The sequence below is a fragment of the Protobothrops mucrosquamatus genome, unplaced genomic scaffold, assembly GCF_001527695.2.
Source record: "Protobothrops mucrosquamatus isolate PMUCROS unplaced genomic scaffold, P.Mucros_1.0 scaffold2700, whole genome shotgun sequence".
Classification (NCBI taxonomy): domain Eukaryota; kingdom Metazoa; phylum Chordata; class Lepidosauria; order Squamata; family Viperidae; genus Protobothrops; species Protobothrops mucrosquamatus.
This window is the reverse complement of record NW_015388746.1, coordinates 82790-105812: the sequence shown is the minus strand read 5'-3', so window position 1 is coordinate 105812 and position 23023 is coordinate 82790. Positions and strand designations below refer to the sequence as shown.

Here is a 23023-nt window from a genome sequence, read left to right as displayed (position 1 = left end):
AACTCTCATATCTGGCTAGAAATTCTGACTTTTGCTTCCAACTTATAGGGAGGGACACCCAACCAGGCAAACTAGATGTGTACTGCTCCTTGCAAGCAACGAACATAAAATTAACCAGCCCGCAAATTCAGAGATATCCTGAACAAGCTACATAAGCCTGATTTGTATTCAATCCATCTTTATAATTATAGGGAATTAGCGTAACGATGCTATGGTTAAGCAGCAGCTAAGCTGTACTTTGCAGGCAAGACAAGCATTTTTCTAAAGAGAAGATCTGGTAGGCAGGTTACGCTCGGATTCCACGATGGTTATGTTTTTGGCAGCTGAGAGCTGCTTCAGCTACTGAAACGTTCTAATTTTCATTTTTCTGTTTGACGTTACAGACAGAGCTCCACTTTTAAATGATACATTATTGGAGGGTGGGGGAAGCCTGGTGATGAACATCTGGTTGGAAGTTCTGGGGCTGAAATTCAGACATCTGGAAATTGCCCGGATCACAGCAACCTCCCTCTAGCCTTGCACTCACAAGGTAAGTATCTGGAAGGTGCCTGGTCTAGAGTAGGACTGGGCCATCAGTAGCCCCAGGACTGATTATAGACACCAATTTCCCCCCCCCCTCCCAGGTTTGGAAATCCTTCTCTAATTAAAACTCCGTGGTTCTCCACCATTCGATCCGAGGAAGTTATGAAAAATACGGTACTGGTAGTCCTTGACTTACGACAGTTTATTCAGTGACTGTTCGAAGTTACAACAGCACGAAAAAAAGTGACTCACGGCCGTTTTTCACACTTACGGCCGTTGCTGCATCCTCACGGTCACGTGATCACAATATCGGACGCTTGGCAACCGACACGTATTTATGGCAGTTGCTGCGTCCTGGGGTCATGTGATCACCTTGCGTGAACCTCTGACGAGCAAAGTCAATGGGGAAGCCAGATTAGCTTAACAACCTCGTTACTAACTTAACCACTGCAGTGATTCACTTAACAGCCGGGGCAAGAAAGGTCGTAAAAGGAGGCAAAATTCATTTAGCAACCGTCACCCTTAGCAAAAGGAATCTTGGGTCAGTTGTTGTCCCAAGTCGGGGATGACCGACTTACCTGTCCTAAAGAAGACCCAACACGGTAAAAATTAGTTCCAAAGTATTGTATGTTATTGAATAATTGACTAACTCAGCCGCCCCGTTGCTTTTCAAATATTTAAATGTGAAATTAGAAAATCAATTAAAAAATTTACAAAAAAGAATTAGTTCCAAAGTTGTGGGGAAGGGGGAACCTTAACATATCCCCCCCCCCAGCTTCCCTTTTCACCCTGTCCACTGAGGCCCTCTCCCTGACCCCACACTGCCGTTGTCAAATGCAGCTCTCCCAATTGCTCATTCCTGGTCTCAACGCAAAGCTTTCATTTTAGACAAAGTCCAACCTTCCGCCAGGTATTACCACAAAAATACCTTGCCTGCATGAATAGCACTTACCTTTGTAACAGCCGTCTGCCAACCCTGAAGGAAATCAGGGCGATTCTTTTCTTTAGCTTCTGTCAGCAAGTATTTCCGTATGTTCTTTTAGGAAAAAAAAAATATATGGGAGGAGGAATATGAATTAAAGCCTGTTTGGCTCGGCCAGTTTCTTAAACAAGCACTTCCCTACACATTGGGCCCTCGGAGAGTCAGTGGGATACAATAAAAAGCGTTTGGCTTGAAACAGAAAGATCCCTTAATGGCCATGATTTAAAAACATCCTGGGTAAATCTTGCAGGAATCATTAGCTTTCAATGTAATTAACCTCGCGGGGTTTTAATTCATTTTATCTTTGCAACAAATCTGTCTATGAAGTCTGCAGAGCTTTACCGCAAGGAGAAGGATCAATAACGGACACAAATTGCAAGTTATTTAAGACAGCTTTAAGAATGGACAGGCACCCTCGCTTTGTTGTTACTATGGACTACAATTCCCAAAATCTTTTAACTATGCTGGTCTTGGGCCAAAATGGCCGGGACCACTGAGACTTCCAATCACAGTAAATTTGGAGAATACTAGATTGGTAAAGATATTAAGAACTGAGGAAAAAGTGGTAAGACGTATAGCCCAGTTAGAATTAACAATATACGGCCAAGAATACATTGTATATTTTGTAAATAATATAGTCTAGCCCAGGGGTGAGAAACCTTGGCTCTTTTGTGACTCGTGGACTTCAACTCCCAGAATTCCTGAGCCAGCCATGCTGAGGGAAAAGGGAGAGGTTTCCAAGCTGAGCCATGCTGGCTCAGGAATTCTGGGAGCTGAAGTCCACGAGTCATAAAAGAGCCAAGGTTGCCTACCCCTGGTCTAAGTGAAAGCTTATCGATGATGGCACCAGCCAAATTGTAAGAAAGAGATTTTAGACTACTAAAATACAGGGAGTCCTCGACTTACAACCACAATGGAGCCCAACATTTCTGATACTAAGTGAGACTTTTGTTAGGAGGGTTTTGCCCCATTTTACGACCTTTCTTGCCACAGTTGTTAAGTCAATGTGGCTTTCCCATTGACTTTGTTTGTTAGAAGGTCGCAAAAGGAAATTGCATGATCCCAAGATAATTGCAACCGTCATAAATTATGAGCCAGTTGCCAAGCAGCGTCCAATTTTTTGATCATGTAACCACGGGGGATGCTGCAAAGGTCCTGAGTGTGAAAAACGGTCATAAGTCACTTTTTAGTGCCGTTGTAATTTTGAACAGTCACTAAACGAATGGTTGTAAGTCAAGGACTACCTGACTACCTGGTATAGACATAGACATAGACAAAAATTGTGGCATTGAGTTTGGTATTTAGATGCTACAACGCCTTATCATTTCCCCATGTTCAACAATCTAATGCAGAGGTCCCCAACCTTTTGGGCACCAGGGACCAGTTCCGTGGACAGAGGGTTTTCCATGGACCGGAGGGTGCGTGGTTTTTTTGTGTGCTGCCTGCATCCCAAGGATGGGGCTTTGCTTGTTTGTGCAGACCAGTTGCTGGCATGCCGCAACCCGGTACTAGTCCACAGACAGGGGGTTGGGTATCCCTGATCTAATGGTTACAATAATACCCAAAGCATTAACCAACTGATGCTCTATCCCAGGGGTAGGCAACCTTGGCTCTTTTATGACTGGTGGACTTCAACTCCCAGAATTCCTGAGCCAGCCACGCTGAGGGGAAAGGGAGAGGTTTCCAAGCTGAGCCATGCTGGCTCAGGAATTCTGGGAGTTGAAGTCCACCAGTCATGAAAGAGCCAAGGTTGCCTACCCCCTGATCTATCCCTTTAACGAAAGACGGCTGGAGTTTTGTAAATCAGAATGACTGTGCTACACTGAGGGCAGCTCTATCCAGGGGACGACCAAGCTCCTTGGGGTATGAAACGATGGTCACCTTTTATTAGAAGAGCCTCGGTTCCTCTTACCTCTACGCAGAACTTAAAATGAATGCCTTGAGAGTCATAAAATGAAATAATTCGGTTAGGGAGATTCACAGTAATTAAGGACCAGTGAACTTCCAGATGAATAGGAATTAATAAGAGGGTCTTTTTGAAGAGGTCCACCTGAAAAAAAAAAAGGTGCAGGTCATCCATCACCAGGAGCAAGCAATACATCACCAGCCCACCATGCTGAATGCCTCATTAATTCCCACAGAACCATAAAAAAACCCCACCAGGATCCCAACAGGGCCCTCCCTGGATACAATAAGACAAAGAGACAGAGGAAATGCAGGGTACACTGCCTGCCAATTCCACACAAACGCACCATGCCTCCTTCCTCTTTACCTGGGGTGAGGAATTCCTGCCTTCCAAACCAGAGGTTGGAATCTCCATCAACTTAATAACCTTTCCAAGGTTTACAAGGCAAGCCGAGGGAGCCTCACAGCTTTTACCGGGGGAGAATTTCCGAAGTTTGAAATGTGTATCTGCAAGGCTTATTTTGGCCCTTCACATACAGACCGTCCCCATTTCTGATTCTCAGGTCATATATACATTTTGCATCCGTGCTCTGAGGATGTTAAACGGCAACTGGCATCAGCACCATCGTCAGGAACAACGAAACTTACAGCCCAAAAACCTAGACCAGGGGTAGGCAACCTTGGCTCTTTTATGACTCGTGGACTTCAACTCCCAGAATTCCTCAGCCAGCATGGCTCAGCATGGAAACCTCTCCCTTTCTCCTCAGCATGGCTGACTCAGGAATTCTGGGAGTTGAAGTCCACGAGTCATAAAAGAGCCAAGGTTGCCTACCCCTGACCTAGACAAAGCTCCCTTCCTGTCTTGTACGCCTTTAATTTACCACGAGGAATTGGTAAATGCAGTTGGTCTGGAAATCCTAGGCAGCCATGATTCCAAGATTGGCTAATTTCCGATGAAGGCCAATCTATTTTATTAGAGACAGAAAGGTGGAACCTGTGATCCTGGGAGCCAGGTTTTTTTGTGGTTTTTTTTTTCTGCTTGTATTATACACAAGATGCAAATAACAGCAAGTTTTCTACTGAGGGGGTTGACCAGGCCCACGTCCAAATCCACCTCTAAATTGAAATTCAGCATCAGCTTCTGCCTTTTTGTCTGCACCAGGAGGAGCTACACTTCTTCTATAGGTATCCCTATCAGCTTCTCCTCGTGTAAGACGAGCAGGACGTTCGCCCTCTAAAGCTTTGGGCCTGGGTCTGCCTGTTTCAGGACAGCCGTGGCGCAAAGTGGCAGGCACGATTTCAGGTGGTAGGTGGAGATAATCTCGCAGGTACTGGTTGCCCTCATTGGTCAAATACCAGTAAAAATGCCTCCAGGCAAACTGTTCCTTCACATAGCCTCTAGATCAGCGGTTCTCAACCTATGGGTCGCGACCCCATTTGGGGTCGATCGACCATTTCACGGGGGTCGCCAAGCAAGGCTGTCCGCCATTTTTTTTCCCCTTTTCCAGCGGGTGCCTTACCTCCCTTGAGCTGGGCCAGCTGGTGGTCGGCCTGCTCCGTCTCTGCCGCTTGCCAGCTACGCCTCGGCCGGCGCAGGGGGCGGAACCACGCATGCGCAGCGCTCCCAGGCAAAGTCCTCGACTTACGACCGGTTTAGTCCTCGACTTACGACCGGTTGGGGGTCGCGGCATTAAAAAGGTTGAGAACCACTGCTCTAGATTTCAGGGATTGCACTGCTTTCATGACATGGAGGTTGGGCACATTTTTGTCGGCTAGTTCTGGATGCTTAGGCATGTGGACATCCTTCTTGGCTACCATCCCACCCTCCTTAAAAAGGAGTTCATAGATTGCAATGCGATTTTTTTTTTTTTTTTTAGGCATCAACATCGTGGCAGCGCTCTCAGGACGAAGGCTGGAAAAGAAAGACTTTTTGTTTTGCTTGCACATGACTTTAGGACCAAGGGGTTAAAACCAGGAGCATGGCTTCCGGCTCAAAGCCAAGTTCTATCTGCAACGTTACAGAGATCCTGCGAAGAGAATTTTCCATTCTCCACCCAAAGCTGCATTCAAACCTGAGCTCCCCACGGCAGGGGCTGTAAAAGGGGAAATGCAAAGGTTGAGGCAATACTTTCTGACAGAACAAATGAATAACCCCAAGGTTACTTCTTAAGACAACAGTGGCTATACAAAGAATGCCACCGATATCATTTCGGGCAGCAGTTCCACATGGATAGCAGCGCTTCTCTCCCCTTCCCACTCAAAGAGGCAGAATAGCTGCCTGGACTGCAAGGCGCAATTCTTTTGCCAAAGACAACTGCGGCTTTGATGACAATCCTAACCTCTCTAAAAGAGCGCCAGCTGCACGCAGGCTGCCCCAGATTCTAGCAATACCCCTGGATCTGGACAAACTTAAGCAGACCAGCCAAGCTGTAATGCAGATGAGTGAAGGCCAGGTGAGAGGATAAGCAACATTTGAGAATCTGAAACAATTCAGAGCAAGCATCAAGAAGTACTTTGGAAGGCACAGGAGCATGGACAAGGCCATCTCCCTTGCAGCTGCAGGTACGATGGTGAGCTGCAGACCGGCGCTAGGTTTATGCTGCCACCATGTGTCCCAACTTATCTCCCAAATCAGGTCAAAAACGGTGCCCAACTTGTAAACATACTAGTGGGTCCTTGTTGCTCTCTGAGCTCGGCTGTTTTTCTGCAGAGGTTTCATTACCCAGCTAGATAACATCATCAGTGCTGGAAGGGAATGGCAAGCAAAACCCCACTCCTGTCCAGCATTGATGATGTTACGTAGTTGGGTAATGAAACCTCTGCAAGAAGACCGCCAAGCTCAGAAAGCACCAAGGATCCCACAGTTCAACCGCAAGCTAGAAATATTTTCTTCTATTGGTAAAAAAAAAATACTAGTAGAGGACAAGTTCCAAGAACCTTGCTCTCTGTACTATCTTTCTCTTTTCCATTCTCACAATCACGGGCAAGGATATGGTCTGAACCAAGGAGGACTCTTGAAATCAGGCTGATGGTAGTGGCCTCCTGCCATTTTCTGGCCTTGATGAAATAAGAGCCGTTTAAGAAGGCCTCCTTAAATATCTGAAGATGTTTTTTTTAAACAGGAGACAGTGGAAAAAGTAAAATACCAACAGTCGTTGGGAAAAGAAACGGGCGAGAGAACACACGACTGTCTGAACACTTCTTTCTTCAGAATATCCCTGACAAAAAGATCATTAGGGAACCAATAAAAATCACACAACACGGTTATATTTCTTTTTCCCCGTACGCTTTTTGGAATTCCAATTAATTAGACACATTTCATTCCGAAAGGCAGAGAGCAAACACACAAGAGGACAACGAGAGACCCTTGTTGAAACAGCGGTGTGGTTCTGGGTCAATGATAACTTTTAAAGCTGTTTTTTAGATTTATATCCAGCCTCTCCCCCAGGAAAGACAAGCAGTGAATACAGTATTCTCAGAGTTTTTTCACCACCACAACCTTGTGAGGTACGCTGGGCCGAGAGTGACTGGCTAGCAGCAAGTCCCCTGGGGAAATTTCCAGAAATTTCCATGGCTGAGGGAGTACTTGAACCCAGGGTTCCTCAATCATCACCCAACTGTTTACACATTTGTGGGGGTCAAGCCACCAAACAGCAATTTAAACATTTCCAGCGTTTTAGTAGTACAATCAGTAAAAATGTTTGCTGAAATTTAGTGAAGCGATAAAAGAGGAATCTGGGGCTCAGATGGCAGAGGAGGGGGTAGATTTTTTTTTTTTTTAAAAAAAAGAGTGTGCTGTCGTTCACATTTTTTATTCCATTTCATTTACCCATTTTGCGTGATGATCTTGGCCAGTGAAATTCCTGGTAAAGGATAAAAAAAAACCTGTCCTCCATCAATAAAAGAATGCATATCCTGGACCCAGTCATATGGGAGTCAATACTCCTTCTCAGCGGTCATTTATTTGATGCAATTACCCAAATAAATCAGAACTTTTAATTTGTTTTAAAAAAAACGCTGAAAAAAATCTTCCTGTGCTGACTTATTCAAAATCAGAAATATTAGACAGCATACAATGTGATGGTGTTCAGTATAAAATTAGCATTTTTATGTAAGGTGCTCCACAGAGAGAAATGCCCATCAGTTCATGATGTTAAAGGCCGAAGTAACTCTTTAATTCTGCAACCCAACCCAAGATCTGGTAGGTGCCTAGGAGAGATAGAAAATGTCCAAGGCAAGCAGCTTAATGGAGAGAAGAAATATATTTACAAACGAAGCAAGTATTTGAATAAATCTTAGATTTATTTTCCATTTATGGATGAAGCTTTAATTAATCTAAAATGTAGGCTCCCGTTTATTATCTGGCACTGAGCACCCTGAACATATTGTGAGTTTGGAAGGAGGCAAAACCGGGAAAGAATTCCGGAACAAGCCAAAAGGACATATGCTTAACAGCTTCAGAAGACTCAATGAAAACTCCAAACAATGGTTCTGATTTCTTTGCGATTATCAAGGAACAAAAGTCTTAGCGCCTGAAGAAGAATGTGGAGAAGGAGAAAGATACAGGAATGGTAGAACATCCAATTTTTCGCCACCAGCATCTGCAATCTTGTCTCTAAAGAATTAACACTGTGACGTAGGAAGGATCAAGTCACCTCACTATAGAGTGGACGGAATAATCGCAGAAGAAGCCGGTGAACAAATGAAACCATTTATACAATTTCTCAATCAGAACCCAATGTTCTACCTCTACATTAACCCAAGTTTAAGAGCTACCCAAGAGCCTGGGGCCCAAATCCTAAACAGAAAAGAAACCAAACCAGGAGCCACTTAGGGAAAAAGGACCACATTATGATAATGGGCAATTCTCTGCTAATAGGATCCAAGGGAGTTGTGTGCAGACACAATACATCATCATGAGAGGTGTGTTGTCTTCCAGGTGCCAATCTCTATAGAGCTGAACAAAGAGGTTACCAAAATTATTCAATGTCTATGGAGATTCTCAATCATCCAGGTCATGGTTGCCCCAAAGATCCATTTCAAAAGTCAACTGGATCTATCTAGATTTTTCCCTGAAAATGTTTCACTTCTCATTCAAGAAGCTTCTTGACTTATTTTCCTGGTTCCCCCCCAAAAAAAATATCTATGAAAGTTCAATTGACTTTTGAAAAGCACTTTTGGGACAATAATGTGGGAATGTACAGCACAGGGCTGGCGGAGGAATTCTGGGAGTTGAAGTCCACAAGTCTTAAAGTTGCCAAGTTTGAAGACTCCTGGTATAGCATGACCAGAATATATCTGAAAGAATCTATTGCCAGGAAAGTGAACTGGGAGGACAAGTAATTTTTTCATCAATCTGTTCAGTTGAAGGTCACCAAGCAAGTAGAGAGAACAAGACTCTGGAAATGAGCATCTGTTGTACTGCAGATGGTGAAACCAAGAAGAGTTTAGCTTCTACATCAGTGGTTCTCAACCTTTTTAATGCCGCGACCCCAACCGGTCGTAAGTCGAGGACTAAACTGGTCGTAAGTCGAGGACTAAACCGGTCGTAAGTCGAGGACTAAACCAGTCGTAAGTCGAGGACTACCCAACCGGTCGTAAGTCGAGGACTTTCCGTGCCCGGGAGCGCCGCGCATGCGCGGTTCTGCCCCCTGCGCCGGCCGAGGCGTAGCTGGCAAGCGGCAGAAACGGAGCAGGCCGACCACCAGCTGGCCCAGCCCAAGGGAGGTAAGGCACCCGCCGGAAAAGGGGAAAAAATGGCGGACAAAAAAAATGGCAGACAAAAAAAATGGTGGACAGCCTTACTTGGCGACCCCCGTGAAATGGTCGATCGATCCCAAATGGGGTCCCGACCCACAGGTTGAGAACCACTGTTCTACATCAATGGACTATCTTTGTGAAGGACTTCAGTGAATATATAGGAAGATTGGGAAGAAATGGTTTGGCAGGCACTTTCCGGTCTCATGAGAATGGCATAAAACAGGAATCAAAGACGCAGGATGGGAATAGCCCAGAAGCTAACATGCTGACAAGGCCTAGGACAAGTAAAGCAGAACACAAAGGGAGAAATCCAGGATGAGCATTCAGCATGTTGTAGGATATTACAACACAAATACTGGCAGGTGACACTCAGAATCTCTGATGTTTCTACACCATTGCAGAATATGAAAAATAAACAGAAGACAAAGATGTCGTGATAAGACATTATATAAACTTGACAGGGATTATGATCCTATAGCATTGGAAGGTTACAGCTTTTCAGAAGGATAAGATCTAGCAGAAGGGATGAGGACATTGCACTGTATGTGAAGAAAAAATATATATACACAGAGTTAGGAATGCAGCATGGACATCCCACTGCAAATGAGTATGCCTAAGACTAAAAGGAGACACAAAAGAGGTACTAAAAGCAACAAAAAGGATTATTTGTGTTAGAAACAAAAGAAAAGCCAAAGGGCAAGGAGGTCCAATGGTGAACTGGTAATGAGCGAGTTAGATCCAGATGCTGCATTTGATCGCACAAGATGGCGCTTGTTGTCCCAAAAAGCACACCTTGCACTTGTGGGAATAACACTAGGATGATGATGATGGTGATGATGATTTTATTTATTTAGCATAATGGCATTGTTACATTAGCCAGGAAACTACAGTGCTAATGCAGAGTAATAGTTTGGCTTCCTGTTTACCAGCTCTGTTCATTGCCGGCAGGATTTAACCGCCGCGTGAAGCACTCTGGTTGTCTCCCCACCGAAGTGGAGCCTATTTATCTACTCGCACAGAATATGCTTTCAAATTGCTAGGTAGGCAGCAGCTGAGGCGAGAGGCGGGAGCTCCCCCCCCCCACCATGCAGTGCTAGGGCTCAAACCACCAGAGCAGAGGCCATCTCCAACGTCATTAAGCCAATGATTATGATGATGATTAGTACCTACTACTAGGAATACTGGGCACCACAGTTTAAAAAAAGAAAGAAAGAAAATGGAGTGAATTCAGACCAAAATAGTCAGATCAAGATGATTAATAAGATTGGAAATTGAATCAGCTTTCAAATAGCAAATTTAACTTGACCATTTAGATAGAGCTACATCACTCCAGCTCATAAAAATTGTACAATGAGAATTAACTATGGCTTACTTGAAGAGTAACTGAGAGCTGAAGTGGCAAAATAAGATACCCTTAATCTCAGATTTTTTTGTTTTGGTTTTTTAAAAAAGAGGAGGGAAAAGCACACATTCTCAGTTTAATTAAAATCCAGCCAGGTGGAACTGCCATTTTCGGCTGAGCTCAAAATGCTCCACACAAAGCGTGAACAAAACAAAACAAAAGTTCTACTACACAAGTCAAGTAACAAAATCCAATTTAATTTCTAATTCCAAAGAGCAGAATGGAACATTTCGTTTATGGTTCTAAATAAATACTTACAAAAGCTATTTTAACGACAAAAGAATTTGAAGACGTTGGCCTACGCGAGCGATTAAAGTAATCATATTTTTGTGATACCACACTTGAATTTAGCCAAAAGGCAAAAAAGACTTTTCCTTGGTCTGTTCCCCAAAGAATAATATTCTCACCAGCTATGCCGTTAATGGTACCCTGGAAGCATACGTTTTGGTTTTGACACAGATTATGTTCATATTTTTATGAATGGGAAAAGTTCATAAACTTCATATATTTTAGATGCATTTTTTCCAATGTTCAACACTTCTCACCTGCCAAAGGTTGTCAAGAACAGCAAATAGGATCATACCTTTTTAGTCCATCGTTTCACCCCATTATATCCTTTGGTTACCAGCTGTCTATGGAAAAAGCTGTTGAAGAAATGAACCTATAAAGACAAGGTGATCAGTGAATTTACTGGTCCAATCAGAGTTCATAATTCCAATGCTGAACTGAGTCCACAACAGTAAAGCTACTGCATGTAACAAGAGAAGGAAAAGGGCTCATCTTTAGATATCTATCTATCTGGTTTGGTACAGCAACCAAACAGGATAGGTACAAACTTCAACAGATAGTTAGGACTGCAGAAAAAACAATTGCAACCAGCCTGCCTTCCATTGAGAACCTGTATACTGCATGAGCCAGAAAGAGGGATGAGAAATTATCTACAGACCCGTCATATTCTGGACATTAACTGTTTCAATTCCTCCCTTTAGGATGCTGCTATAGGGCACTGAATGGCACAAGGAGACATAATTTCCCCCCATGCCATCATTCTGTTAAACACCTAATTCCCACAACATTGTCTTATGACTAAGGATATTTGCCATGTAATATAGCTGTATTTCTATTATCCTTCTCATCTTTCCTATTACCTTCTCCTATCGTTGTTGTTGTTTGTATGTATATTGACAGCTTATGGACCAGAGACGAATTCCTTTCTGCTCAATCATTCTATTCTATTCTATTCTATTCTATTCTATTCTATTCTATTCTATTCTATTCTATTCAATTCTATTCTATTCTATTCTATTCATGAACCAGTTTATGAGCCTATGCATAAATATTTAAATAATATTCATAAAATACATGTACAAAACATAGGCAGGTTAGACACAGCACTTCAGCTACTCTACTATCCCCACCATAACCCAGCTTTCCAGGTGATTTGACTGATAAATAATCCTGTTTAATAAATAAACCGATTCTCCATTTTTTTGCTCAAGATAGTTCTTTATTCTCCTTCCCGCTCGTTTTGGATCTTATTTGGCTAATTTTACCTAAAAAGACAAAATGAAGGATTCCTACCTTATCAGGGACTGCGTCCATTATTAGCTCACCATACATGTTGATAATCTGAAACAGTTTAGAAAAAATATTTTTAAAACGGAAAAGCTATTAAGTCCAATGCATAGTCATTTTATGGAACGTAAAGAAGGATATATCAAGTTCCATATGCTTAATTTAATATAGATAACATGCACAATACAGTTCTAGGCAAAGGAAAAGAGAAAATTACAAGTATCTCATATTGATTAAAAAAATGTTTATTTTCTTATACCAATAACTTGGCAATAGTTGAGGGGGGAGGCGGTCAAAAAATGTTGGGATGTCCTACATTTGTGTAGAGTATTAGATATTAGTACCTGAATCTAATAATATTTCTACAGGCATAAATGACAGAAAAGCCAGAACTTCTTCAGCAGTTTATTATTTGCCTAAAGCTCCACTCTGCATATTTTTCTACACTTACATTGAAATGAGGCATACAAATGCATCCCCTTCAAAGCTCTCTAGATAAAAAGATTTTAAAATCAAAGGCTGTCATGAATAGCTGCTCTGGTTTGGTGTGGGTGTGTGATTTGTTTTTAAGTTCCACTTAAGAATTTTGTATCGTGAATCACTCAGATCGTATCGTGGCCGGCTGTAAGCTGAGAACATATACAGGTCCAGTATCTGTGTTTTTGTTTTAATATAAATGATGCTGCCCTTCAGTGGTTAGATGGCCTAGACCAGGGGTCTTCAAACTTGGCCCTTTTATGATTTGTGGACTTCAACTTCCAGAATTTTTCATCCAGCGTGCCTGGCTGAGGAATTCTGGGAGTTGGTCCACAAGTCATAAAAGGGCCAAGTTTGAAGACCCCTGGCCTAGACATTGGTATTTGAACATAGATCTTTTTCACATTTATATTTGATTGGGTTTTACTAATCTAGGTGAAATGTTACTAATGCTAGTCCATCTATGATATGCCATGCGCTCAATAAATAATATAGTGAACGCCAAACATTTTGGGGAGACCACCTCACAAAGGAGTCACCGGTGTCCACCACACAAAATCACTGCATTTCACATTTGCTGGTTCAGAGAAATTATTTGCTTACGGGTAGTCCTTGACTTGTGACTGGACACTTAGTGACCATTTAAAGTTAAGACCTACCTGAAAAGGGGGACTTATGACCCAGATCCAAAGTTCTGACTGTGACCCCTGCACAGTCACGTGACTACACTTTGGATGCTTGGCAACTTGGCCTTATTTGCAGGCGTTTGCAGCGTCTTGTGGTCACCTGTTTTACAATGGCTTTGCTGAAAACCAGCCCTTCCTTCCAGTTTTCTGCAAAACCGCAGCATAGCAAACAATGGATCTGCTTAACTGTCATGTTTGCTTAACAACTGCCACAAAAACAATAATAATTCATGAAATCAAGTCAGTTGTCATTTTACAACCATTACAACAATGGCAGGCTCCATTGCGGTCATAACTCAAGGACTCCCTATATCTCCAAAGTTGCCTTCACCCTGTTGCTCCTGTCGGAAATACTTTGTCTCGCAAGAAAACATGCTTAAGGTGTTAAATAATGGGGCTGTGTTAAAAATAAAATAAATTGAGATTCATTGGGTGTGGAGAAGCTATCCAGACTTTCTCAACCGTGGCAGCTTGAAGACGTGCGGATTTCAACTCCCAGAATTCCCCAGCCAGCAAAGCTTCTGGGAGTGCCAAGGTTGTGAAACACTGACCTATGCTTGCCTTTGCATACTAAAGCATCTTTTAGAATTCATACAATTTGTGAGCCTCTCAACTTTCATCCCGATAACAAACAAACATTAAGCAGAGCAGCTAAATCAAGGCCATTCTTGTATAATGAATTCTTTGGGAACTCTGCAAGCAAAGAATGCAAACAAATGTAAAATAAGGAAGAAAAAAAGAAAGAAAAACTCTGCCTCTTCACAGCAGTTATAATTATATTATCGCCGAGTTCTTTTTTTTTTTTTTAATCTTCTTCTTTGAAAGTTTCAATAACAATCCTACAAAAAAAAAAGGAACTCTGCCCAGCAACAAATAAGCCACTTTTAACTCCTTGGGGAAAAAAATGCAAGATAAAAATTTGATAAATAACCTGTTTACTTCTCCGGCCTTCTCCGAGCTGAGCAAGTATACGGTATACAGATAAGAATAAAATGTGTTCTGAACGGAATCTTTTGTACTGAACTTTTTATCAGTTAGCTAAAACTTAACGTATCTTTCTTTTGAGAGGTTCCCTACTTCTAAACTGGAGTTCTACAGAAACAAGCAAGATACTCTCCTTCATAGGATTAACACTGTAGAACTATTATATCACGTAGTGGCCCAATGTAACACAAATTACACATTTTTTGAATAGAGACATGCTCACAAGCATACATTAATTCTAGGAAAAAGTGGGTTACTTCCACACACGTTCTCACAACTAATCAAATCATTTGCTTTAGACTTTCCAACACACATACACACACACACACAATTTTGGCAAATAAGCATTTAAATCAGTGGTGGGATTCAGTCAGTTCGCACCACTTTGGCAGAACCGGTAAGCTAATTTTTTGTTGCCCCGGCCCAGAATGGACTTCCGGAAGCGGCATCCACAAAGAGAACCGATTGTTCACATATTTGAATCCCAACACTGATTTAAACCATGTTTTTCAAAAAAAAAACCCATTCCTTCCCATTTTTAGGTAGAGATAGAGATCATCACTTATTACATTCAAAATATAGGAAAAAGGAATTGTTGTATTATTCTCTTTAAAGATTCATCTGTTCACAATCATTTCTCTATCTGAACGTATTTTTCTCAACTGCCCACCTTAGAATCTGACATTTTTAGCTCTCCCATTTCCCTTTATTCCACACGGCTGGCCAGGTTAATTCAGAAATCACGTTTATATAGATCAAGCCATCTTCTCCCACCAAGACAACCTATCCAATATGAATTCAGAATTCATTCAAATATAGCTGTCACCTATCTTGTAGATCAGCGGGCTCATAATAATCTGAATGGGCATTTATTGTTTGTTCTAAGTTTACTGTATCGTCTGTATGGTATGTTCAGGTCTAAATTATAAGAGTTCATTCTGATGATTTGTTATATATCTTTATGATGGATATTCTTTTGTTAGCTGGGCTGAAAATGTCTCATCAAACTCCCTTTATAAGACCCTACTCAGGGTAGAGTCAGGGTGACTGGATGGAGCTGAGCCTTCGCTGGCCGGATGCCCTTCCTGATGCCACACGGGAGTTCACAGCAGATATTTTTATTTTGCGCCTTAGGAGAGAAAAATCTGCCACTACTTAGGACTGAACTCTCAACCTTCCGAGTGGAAGGCGAGCGTCTTCACCACTAGGCCACCACGCCGCTCCTTGAAAGAGTGAGTCAAGCTATTCTCCAAAGCGCCTGAAGGCAGGACAAGACGCAACGGATGGAAACTAATCAAGGAGAGAAGCAACCTAGAACTAAGGAGAAACTTCCTGACAGTTAGAACAATTAACCAGTGGAACAACCTGCCTCCAGAAGCTGTGAATGCTCCAACACTGGAAGTTTTTAAGAAGCAACTGGACAGCCATTTGTCTGAAATGGTATAGGGTTTCCTGCCTGAGCAGGGGGTTGGACTAGATGACCTCCAAGGTCCCTTCCAAGTATTATTATTATTATTATTATTATTATTATTATTATTATTATTATTATTATTATTATTATTATTATTATTATTATTATTATTATTATTATTATTATTATTATTATATGGATCATCGCACAGTCAGCCAGATGTTCAGACTGGATTTGGCATTTTGTCTACCTATCGAGTCCTTACCAAGGACCTGGGATAGGCAGATGTGGATGTTTGATGGTATTACAGATATTGTTGCAGGATGGAAGCAGTTCCTAGTAAGGCCGCCTTTTGCAATTGACTAATAGCGAATTTGTCAATGCCAATAGTGTTCAAGTGGTGCTCCAGTTGTTTTGGGATTGCACCCAAGGCGCCTATTACTATTGGTACTACCTTTGCTTGCTTTTGCCACAGTCTTTCTATTTCTATTTGTAGGTCTCTGTATTTTGTTATCTTCTCCAGTTCTTTCTCGTCTATTCTGCTGTCTCCAGGCACTGCCACATCCACTATCTAGACTTTTTTGTCTTTCTTATCGACAATTGTTAAGTCTGGGGTGTTATGTTGCAGGTGCTTGTCTGTTTGAATTCTGAAGTCCCAGAGCAGTTTAATTTTATCATTTTCTATGACTTTCTCTATTTTATGATCCTACTACTATTATTATTATTGTTATTGTTGTTATCTCATTGACCTTAGAGAATCCTCACTTTAGAAAGGCCTCAGTTGTGTAACACTAGCCATTCTTTCCTACACATTCTTCTGATACATACAAGCTGAGGCCCTCCACTTTTCTGGACAAGTGAGCACAAAGGTTTGACTGTCTTATGGGCTCTTTCACAGAATGGTTAATAACCAGGCACGGTCAGCAACAAGATACAAATCCACCGAAATGCTCCCCTCCATCATTGCTTGGTGGTTCCTAGGAAGTGCTCCAAAGAACCCAGCAACCCACGCAACCACCCCGGTCGTCAGCAAGCACCATTTCAAGCAGCTCCATCTTAGTGGTTTTTTACAGCAGTCTCTCACCTGGTCATTTAGCCAGTTCTGACCGTCTAGTGTTGTCAAATCATCCATATCCAGCATGTGCTTATTATAAAAGACCCGGAAATTGCAAGTGGGAGATTTTGGATGCCTAGTCTGATACTTCATGATTTCTTTCGTGATGAATGGCTTTCTGCAACAAAATTAAAACAGTCAATGTTAAATAATCCCAGTACTTGTGAGATACAGGTACATAAACACATAAATATGGAATCTGGAATGAGCAGGAATGAGCAAAGCAGAAAATTATAGAATTACTAACCGATGAGAAAAATCTTCATTAAAGACTTCCTTTAATCTTCCCATAACGTCTTTTTCACAAAGCGGAACTAAGCTGCCGTATTTCTTTATTACTTCATCTAGGAATCCTTCAAGGAAAAGATTTGTATATTAAAAAGTTGCAGAATTAATTACAAAAGAGCTGGCTAATCTATTTTCACAGACAAGTTTCCATAAACCACATTTTCACCTAGAAAATACAGCACAAAATTAATCCACACGGTTAACTGATGAGTATTGTTGGTCAGAGACGGTACAGGTAGTCCTTGACTTACAATAGTTCATTTAGTGACTGTTCAAAGTTACAACGGCCCTGAAAGAAGTGACTTATGACCATTTTTCACTTACAACGGTTGTGGCAACCCCATGGTCACGTGATCAAAATTCAGATCAGCGACTTGGCAACTGGTTCATATTTATGACCGTTGCCCCGGGGTCATGTGATCCCCTTTTGTGACTTTCTGACAAGCAAAGTCAATGGGGAAGCCAGATTCACTTAGCAACCGTGTTACTAACTTAACAATTGCAGGGATAAGTGATTGGCCCAATCACTCCAATCAATCTGTTTTGAAACACTCGTTGTAAAATAACCATTAAAAAGCCAGTTTGGTCTGGTGGTTAAGGTTAAGTGGTTACAGCAACAGGTTAGAAACTGGAGATTGTGAGTTCTAATCCTGCCCTAGGCATAACAGCTGGCTAGCTGACTTTGAGCCAGTCAGCAGGAGACAATGAGTTCTAGTTCTGCCTTAGGCATGAAAGCCAGGTGGCTGAATTTGGGCCATTTACTTTCTCTCAGGCCAACTCACCTCACCTATTGTGCGGGTAAAATAGGAGGCAGAAGGAGTATTAGGCATGTTCACCACCTTGAGCTATTTATAAAACATAATAAATGTGCAACAAATAAAGGAAAGAGAGAAGCATGTAAAAAATATTTGAGTATTTGGTATTTTGACTGGTTTTATATGGGTAAATTGCTCTCAACTCCAACTGATGTGATATTCAAGACACAGTCATGAAAATCTATACCAGATTTATTCACCAGTCTCTAGTAAAAAAACCTTGTTTGCATTTGTTTGCATTTTCATTATTAAAATATCAAAGCCGTTCATTATATCAATGATGTTTACTTTACACCATTTCTATCTCTGGAACTCATGAAATACTAAAAGCGCAAGGCATCATCATCCATTACTATTTTCAGCAATTTATCTTAAGTTGATTTTGTGGCTTCCTTGTTGATTTGTTCCATCCACAAACCCAACTGGGGCCACTTAAGACTTTGAAGCAGACATGAACACATTAACACCACAATAAGCATTTCAAAAGCATGCGTGTGTAATTTAGTCAGATTTAGATGGTCAAACATAAATCAATTTTCCCATCTGAAATCCATCCTGAATTGTTTTCACATTCAGCCTTGCCTTTTAAAAAAATGAAATTTTATATTTCCATATTCGTGAAAGAATAAATGCATTTTAATATATGATTCTCCCGCTGTATACTTTTTTGTCCTCAGATATTTTTGCTAATATATTCCTTTCTGAACACAGTTCTACTTGTCTCTCTCTCTCTCTTTCTCTCCTTTTGCATATTCAGGTTTGCACAGTAATACATATATTACTACAAATGTGAGAATTGCAAATGCCGAATAGCTTTACTTGGATTCATATACTGAGATAGATCTGCATTAAAACGAGAACCAACTTCTCTCCCATAAAATGCAATACAGGGTTTTGTTGTGTTTTAAAGACGAAATTGGACAAACACATGTCTCATCAGCTGAGATTATTTTTCAACTCATCCACCTGCATACTGCGGGGACTCCGATCCTACTAAGCTGCCAACACCCTTGGAATTTAAGGTTATTAAGAGCATTCACAAAACAACTGCCACAACAGACTATAGCCGTGGTGGCAAACCTGTGGCACGGGTGCCAGAGGCGGCACTCAGAGCCCTCTCTGTGGGCACGCGCGCCGTCGCCCCAGTCCTAGGCCTTCAGCTGGGTTTTATAAAACCTTTTCACTTTAGGCCTCCGCCTCCGTGTGCAAAAAAAAAAAAAGAAAAAGAAAAAAGATTCAGTCAATCAATCAATTTCAACTTCTCGCGGAAAAAAAAGATCTTGCAAAGTTGGAATTGATTGATTGAACTTTTTAATCCCACCCAGTCTGCCGTTACCACCGCAGCCACGCTCATCTAATGGACCATGCCCACCCAACTGGCCACACCCACTCAGTGCACCACACCCACCCGGCACCCGACGATACATAAGTGGGTTTGGGGTTGCAGTTTGGGCACTCGGTCTCTAAAAGGTTCACCATCACTGGACTATAGGATTCAGGTGACCCTGAGGGCACAGATAAGCCTCCAAGTGGCCTCAACGACTCTTGAGAAAGAGGGCATACAACCAGATGACCGCAAGGAATATAAATCCTTCCATTCTCCACCATTCAGTCAGAACTGAAGAAGCTTCTTGGAGGAGAAGTGAAATGCCTTCTAGCAAAACAAGGAAGTCCAATGGCCTTTTGAAAGAAAGGCACCTTTGGGACAACAGCCGCAATAAGCATGGCAAACATAAAATATTCACTGACAGGAAGTGACAATGCTTTCTTAATGCTTTGCTTTTTTAATATAAAAAAGGCAAATGGGCAAACCATGAAACAAAACACTCCTAATAACTTCTCCCCTCTCTTTTTAATACAAAAAGCATCTAGAATCTTGGAGGTGGAGACACAGCCATTACTGGAATTCGAATCATGCTTGCGGCTGTCTCTTTGTTGGCAGCCCTGCAAAGTTCTGTTTTAATTAAAGTAAAATAATCTAAAAAAAACCAAACAAACCCTAAACTAGATTGGTACCAAGAGAGGTGCTCCTAGACATATGGGTAGTCCTTGACTTACAACAGTTCCATTTAGTGACCAAAGTTATAACAGCATTGAAAAAAGTGACCTATGGCCGTTTTCCACATTATGACCGTTGCAACATCCCCATGGCCACGTGAACAAAATTCAGATGCTTGGCAACTGGTTCGTATTTATGACGGTCGCCGCATCCCGGGGTCGTGATCCCCTTTTGCAACCTTCTGACCAAGTCCATGGGGAAACCAGATTCACTTAACAACCGGGTTACTAACTTAACAACTGCAATGATTCACTTAACAACTGTGGCAAGAAAGGTCTTAAATTGGGGCAAAACTCACTTAACAAATGTCTCGCTTAGCAACATAAATGTTGTGCTCAATTGTGGTCGTAATGTATTGAAATCCATTGACACTATATGGGAAATACCGACCTCTCTGTTTTACTCTAATTAGGTCTGTAAATGAAGCGACTCAACGGAAAGGAACAAGCGGAAGGCAGACAGGATTAAATATTCCCTAGAATTTCTATCTTTTTTGCTATGAAATGATAACCTGAATTCTCAGCTCTTAAACACCACTTGCCTCATATAATATAGTATAATACACTCTTTTCGCCATCAATCTGTACTTTCTGTTCCAAGTTCATATACAGATAATCCTCACTTTACAACCACAGTTGGAACCATTTCTGTCGTTGAGCAAGGCAGGTGGTGAGTTGTCCTACACCCTATTTTGCCACGATTAAGCACCGCAGTTGTTAAGTGAACCACACAGTTGTTAAGCGAATCTGGCTTCCCCCGTTGATTTTGCTTGCTGGAAGCTGGCTAGAAAAGTCACCAATGGCCATCACGTAACCCTGGGATGCTGCAAGCGTCATAAATGCATGCCAGTTGCAACAAGCGTCGTTAAGTGCGAGGACCACTTTTGTAAATCACTTTTTGTAGTGCCCCTGTAACTCTGAATGGTTGCCAAATGAATGATTCTCAGTCAAGAGTATCTGTACTAGCAAAACCTGAATAGGCATTGAGTCACCCATGTGTACCTTTGTACAGGTAATGCTCAACTCACAACGATTCATTTAGTAACCCAGGGCTCTTCAAACTTGGCCCTTTTATAACTTGTGGACTTCAACTCCCAGTGCCTGGCTGAGGAATTCTGGGAGTTGAAGTCAACAAGTCATAAAAGGGCCAAGTTTGAAGACCCCTGGTGTTGATAATACATGTGCTAATGCCAGATTCAGTCAGGAACGGTGAGCATCAGAAAGGTCTTTGAACTGTAGTCCCTGACCTAGTTTGAACACAAAGGCTAATATTCTGTGCAGTACAATTTTAGGATGGTAGGAAGAGAATGGTTGCCAATTCAACCAAGAGTACAAACACCTGAGGCCGACATATGAAAAACGTGCCCATTCAAGCTGGCATGGAGATCTATGTTTTGAAGCTGGAAATGTCAGAGCTTCTTAGTGTCTCTGCTAGGCATCTGCTGATAGAACTGAAAGATGGACAGCAGGGTGTCAGTCACAATTTCTAGGAATTTAGCTTTAATACAAGTGGATTCTCTACAACAGGGGTCAACCAGGCACGCTGGTTGAGAATTCTGGGAGTTGAAGTCCACACGTCATAAAAGGGCCAAGTTTGAAGAGCCCTGTAGTAACCATTCAAAGTTAAAACGGCACTGAAAAAAGTCACTTATCAATATTTTCACACTTATGAGCCCTGCAGTGTCCCCCATGATCACTGGACCAAATTTTGGCCACTTGGCAACTGGCTCATATTTATGACGGTCACAGTGATCTGCCTTTTGCGCCCTTCTGACAAGCAAAGTCAACGGGGAAGCCAGATCCATTTAACAACCATGTTACTAACTTAACAACTGCAGTCATTCATTTAACAACCTGTGGCAAGAAAGGTCGTAAAATGGGGTAAAAGTCGCTTAACAAACGTCTCGCTTAGCAACGGAAATTTTGGGCTCAATTGTCATCGTAGGTTGAGGACGACCTACATCAATGCTGGACCAGTATCTTCCATAACCAGCAAAGACCAGTTAACTGTATTTCTCACAAGAAGTAGGGTTGATGTCACTTCTCATGTTACCTACATCACAGTACCAGAGAATGGTTTATCTGTGATTTATTATAAATGCATTGGAAATTGTTTTTATTATGTTAGCTTTCAGACGGTTTTTATTTTTTACATTTTGCTTTGATGAAGTTTTATTCTTGTGAGCTGCCTTGCGTCAGAGGGAAGACATCAGTGCATAAATGATGTAAATAAAGAATAATATGGAAGTGATATGGAAAGGTTACGTTAGATCAATGAATTCCATGAAAAACGGCTGTATTGTAGGACTTGGCAACTATTGAAAGCAATGCTCCAAAGCAAAGAGTGGCAATGGATGAATAGAAGATGAATGCAGAATACTTCATAAAGGTTGTTAAATGCATACCCTAAAGTTATATTTCCCCAGCAAGAGCAAGATCTGAACTTATTTTTATAGTAGGCCACCTAAGATTACACCAGAATTTAGTCGCTGATAGTCAAATGTTTTTTTTTTAAATCACAAGGTCAGCAAATACATACTTCTTTGCAACAGTACATTGTAAAACCTCTAAAACAAAAGCCTTATAAATTTCAAAAATGCTCTTTCATTTTCTGTATTGCAGACAGTCATCATACATTTGCCTCTTGTTTTAAAATGGAAATATTGCTAAACTTTGAATTCCATTTAATGTTTCTACACTGAAAGGGGCCGTGTGTATCATTAATTGGGTTATAAGCAGCTACTCGCAAAGCTTCATGTTCTGATCATGATCATGATCCTCATAACATTCTGGGATTTTGTCCACCCAAATGTGCCAATTCAGCTGTGAGGGGTCCTTGGTGCTCTCTGAGCTTGCTTGTTTTCTTGCAGACGTTTCATTACCCTAACTAGGTAACATCATCAGTTTTCTGGGGTTGTCGATTTCTGGATTCACTGGCAGAAAAAGACAAATTCCCGAATAGCCACATGGAACGATTTTAGGGGTAGAGTACAGGTAATCCTTATGACCGTAAGACCACAATTGGTCAGAATTTCTGTTGCTAT

The 23023-nt window shown here is 41.6% G+C and overlaps 1 protein-coding gene and 1 pseudogene across 1 annotated transcript in view; both read right to left on the bottom strand.

Moving 5' to 3' along the window:
- The window catches only part of SENP5 (SUMO specific peptidase 5), a 34724-nt gene that overhangs the window by 7885 nt on the left and 3816 nt on the right, over nucleotides 1–23023 (bottom strand). Inside the window, exons 2-7 of the mRNA XM_029286013.1 lie at nucleotides 17066–17171; nucleotides 16789–16936; nucleotides 12153–12200; nucleotides 11155–11232; nucleotides 3417–3554; nucleotides 1475–1558 (exon numbers count right to left, since the gene is read on the bottom strand). Coding sequence (XP_029141846.1) covers nucleotides 1475–1558; nucleotides 3417–3554; nucleotides 11155–11232; nucleotides 12153–12200; nucleotides 16789–16936; nucleotides 17066–17171 — 602 coding nt within the window. The remainder of the gene's footprint in view (nucleotides 1–1474; nucleotides 1559–3416; nucleotides 3555–11154; nucleotides 11233–12152; nucleotides 12201–16788; nucleotides 16937–17065; nucleotides 17172–23023) is intronic.
- Nucleotides 4486–5525, bottom strand: LOC107296240 (annotated as a pseudogene).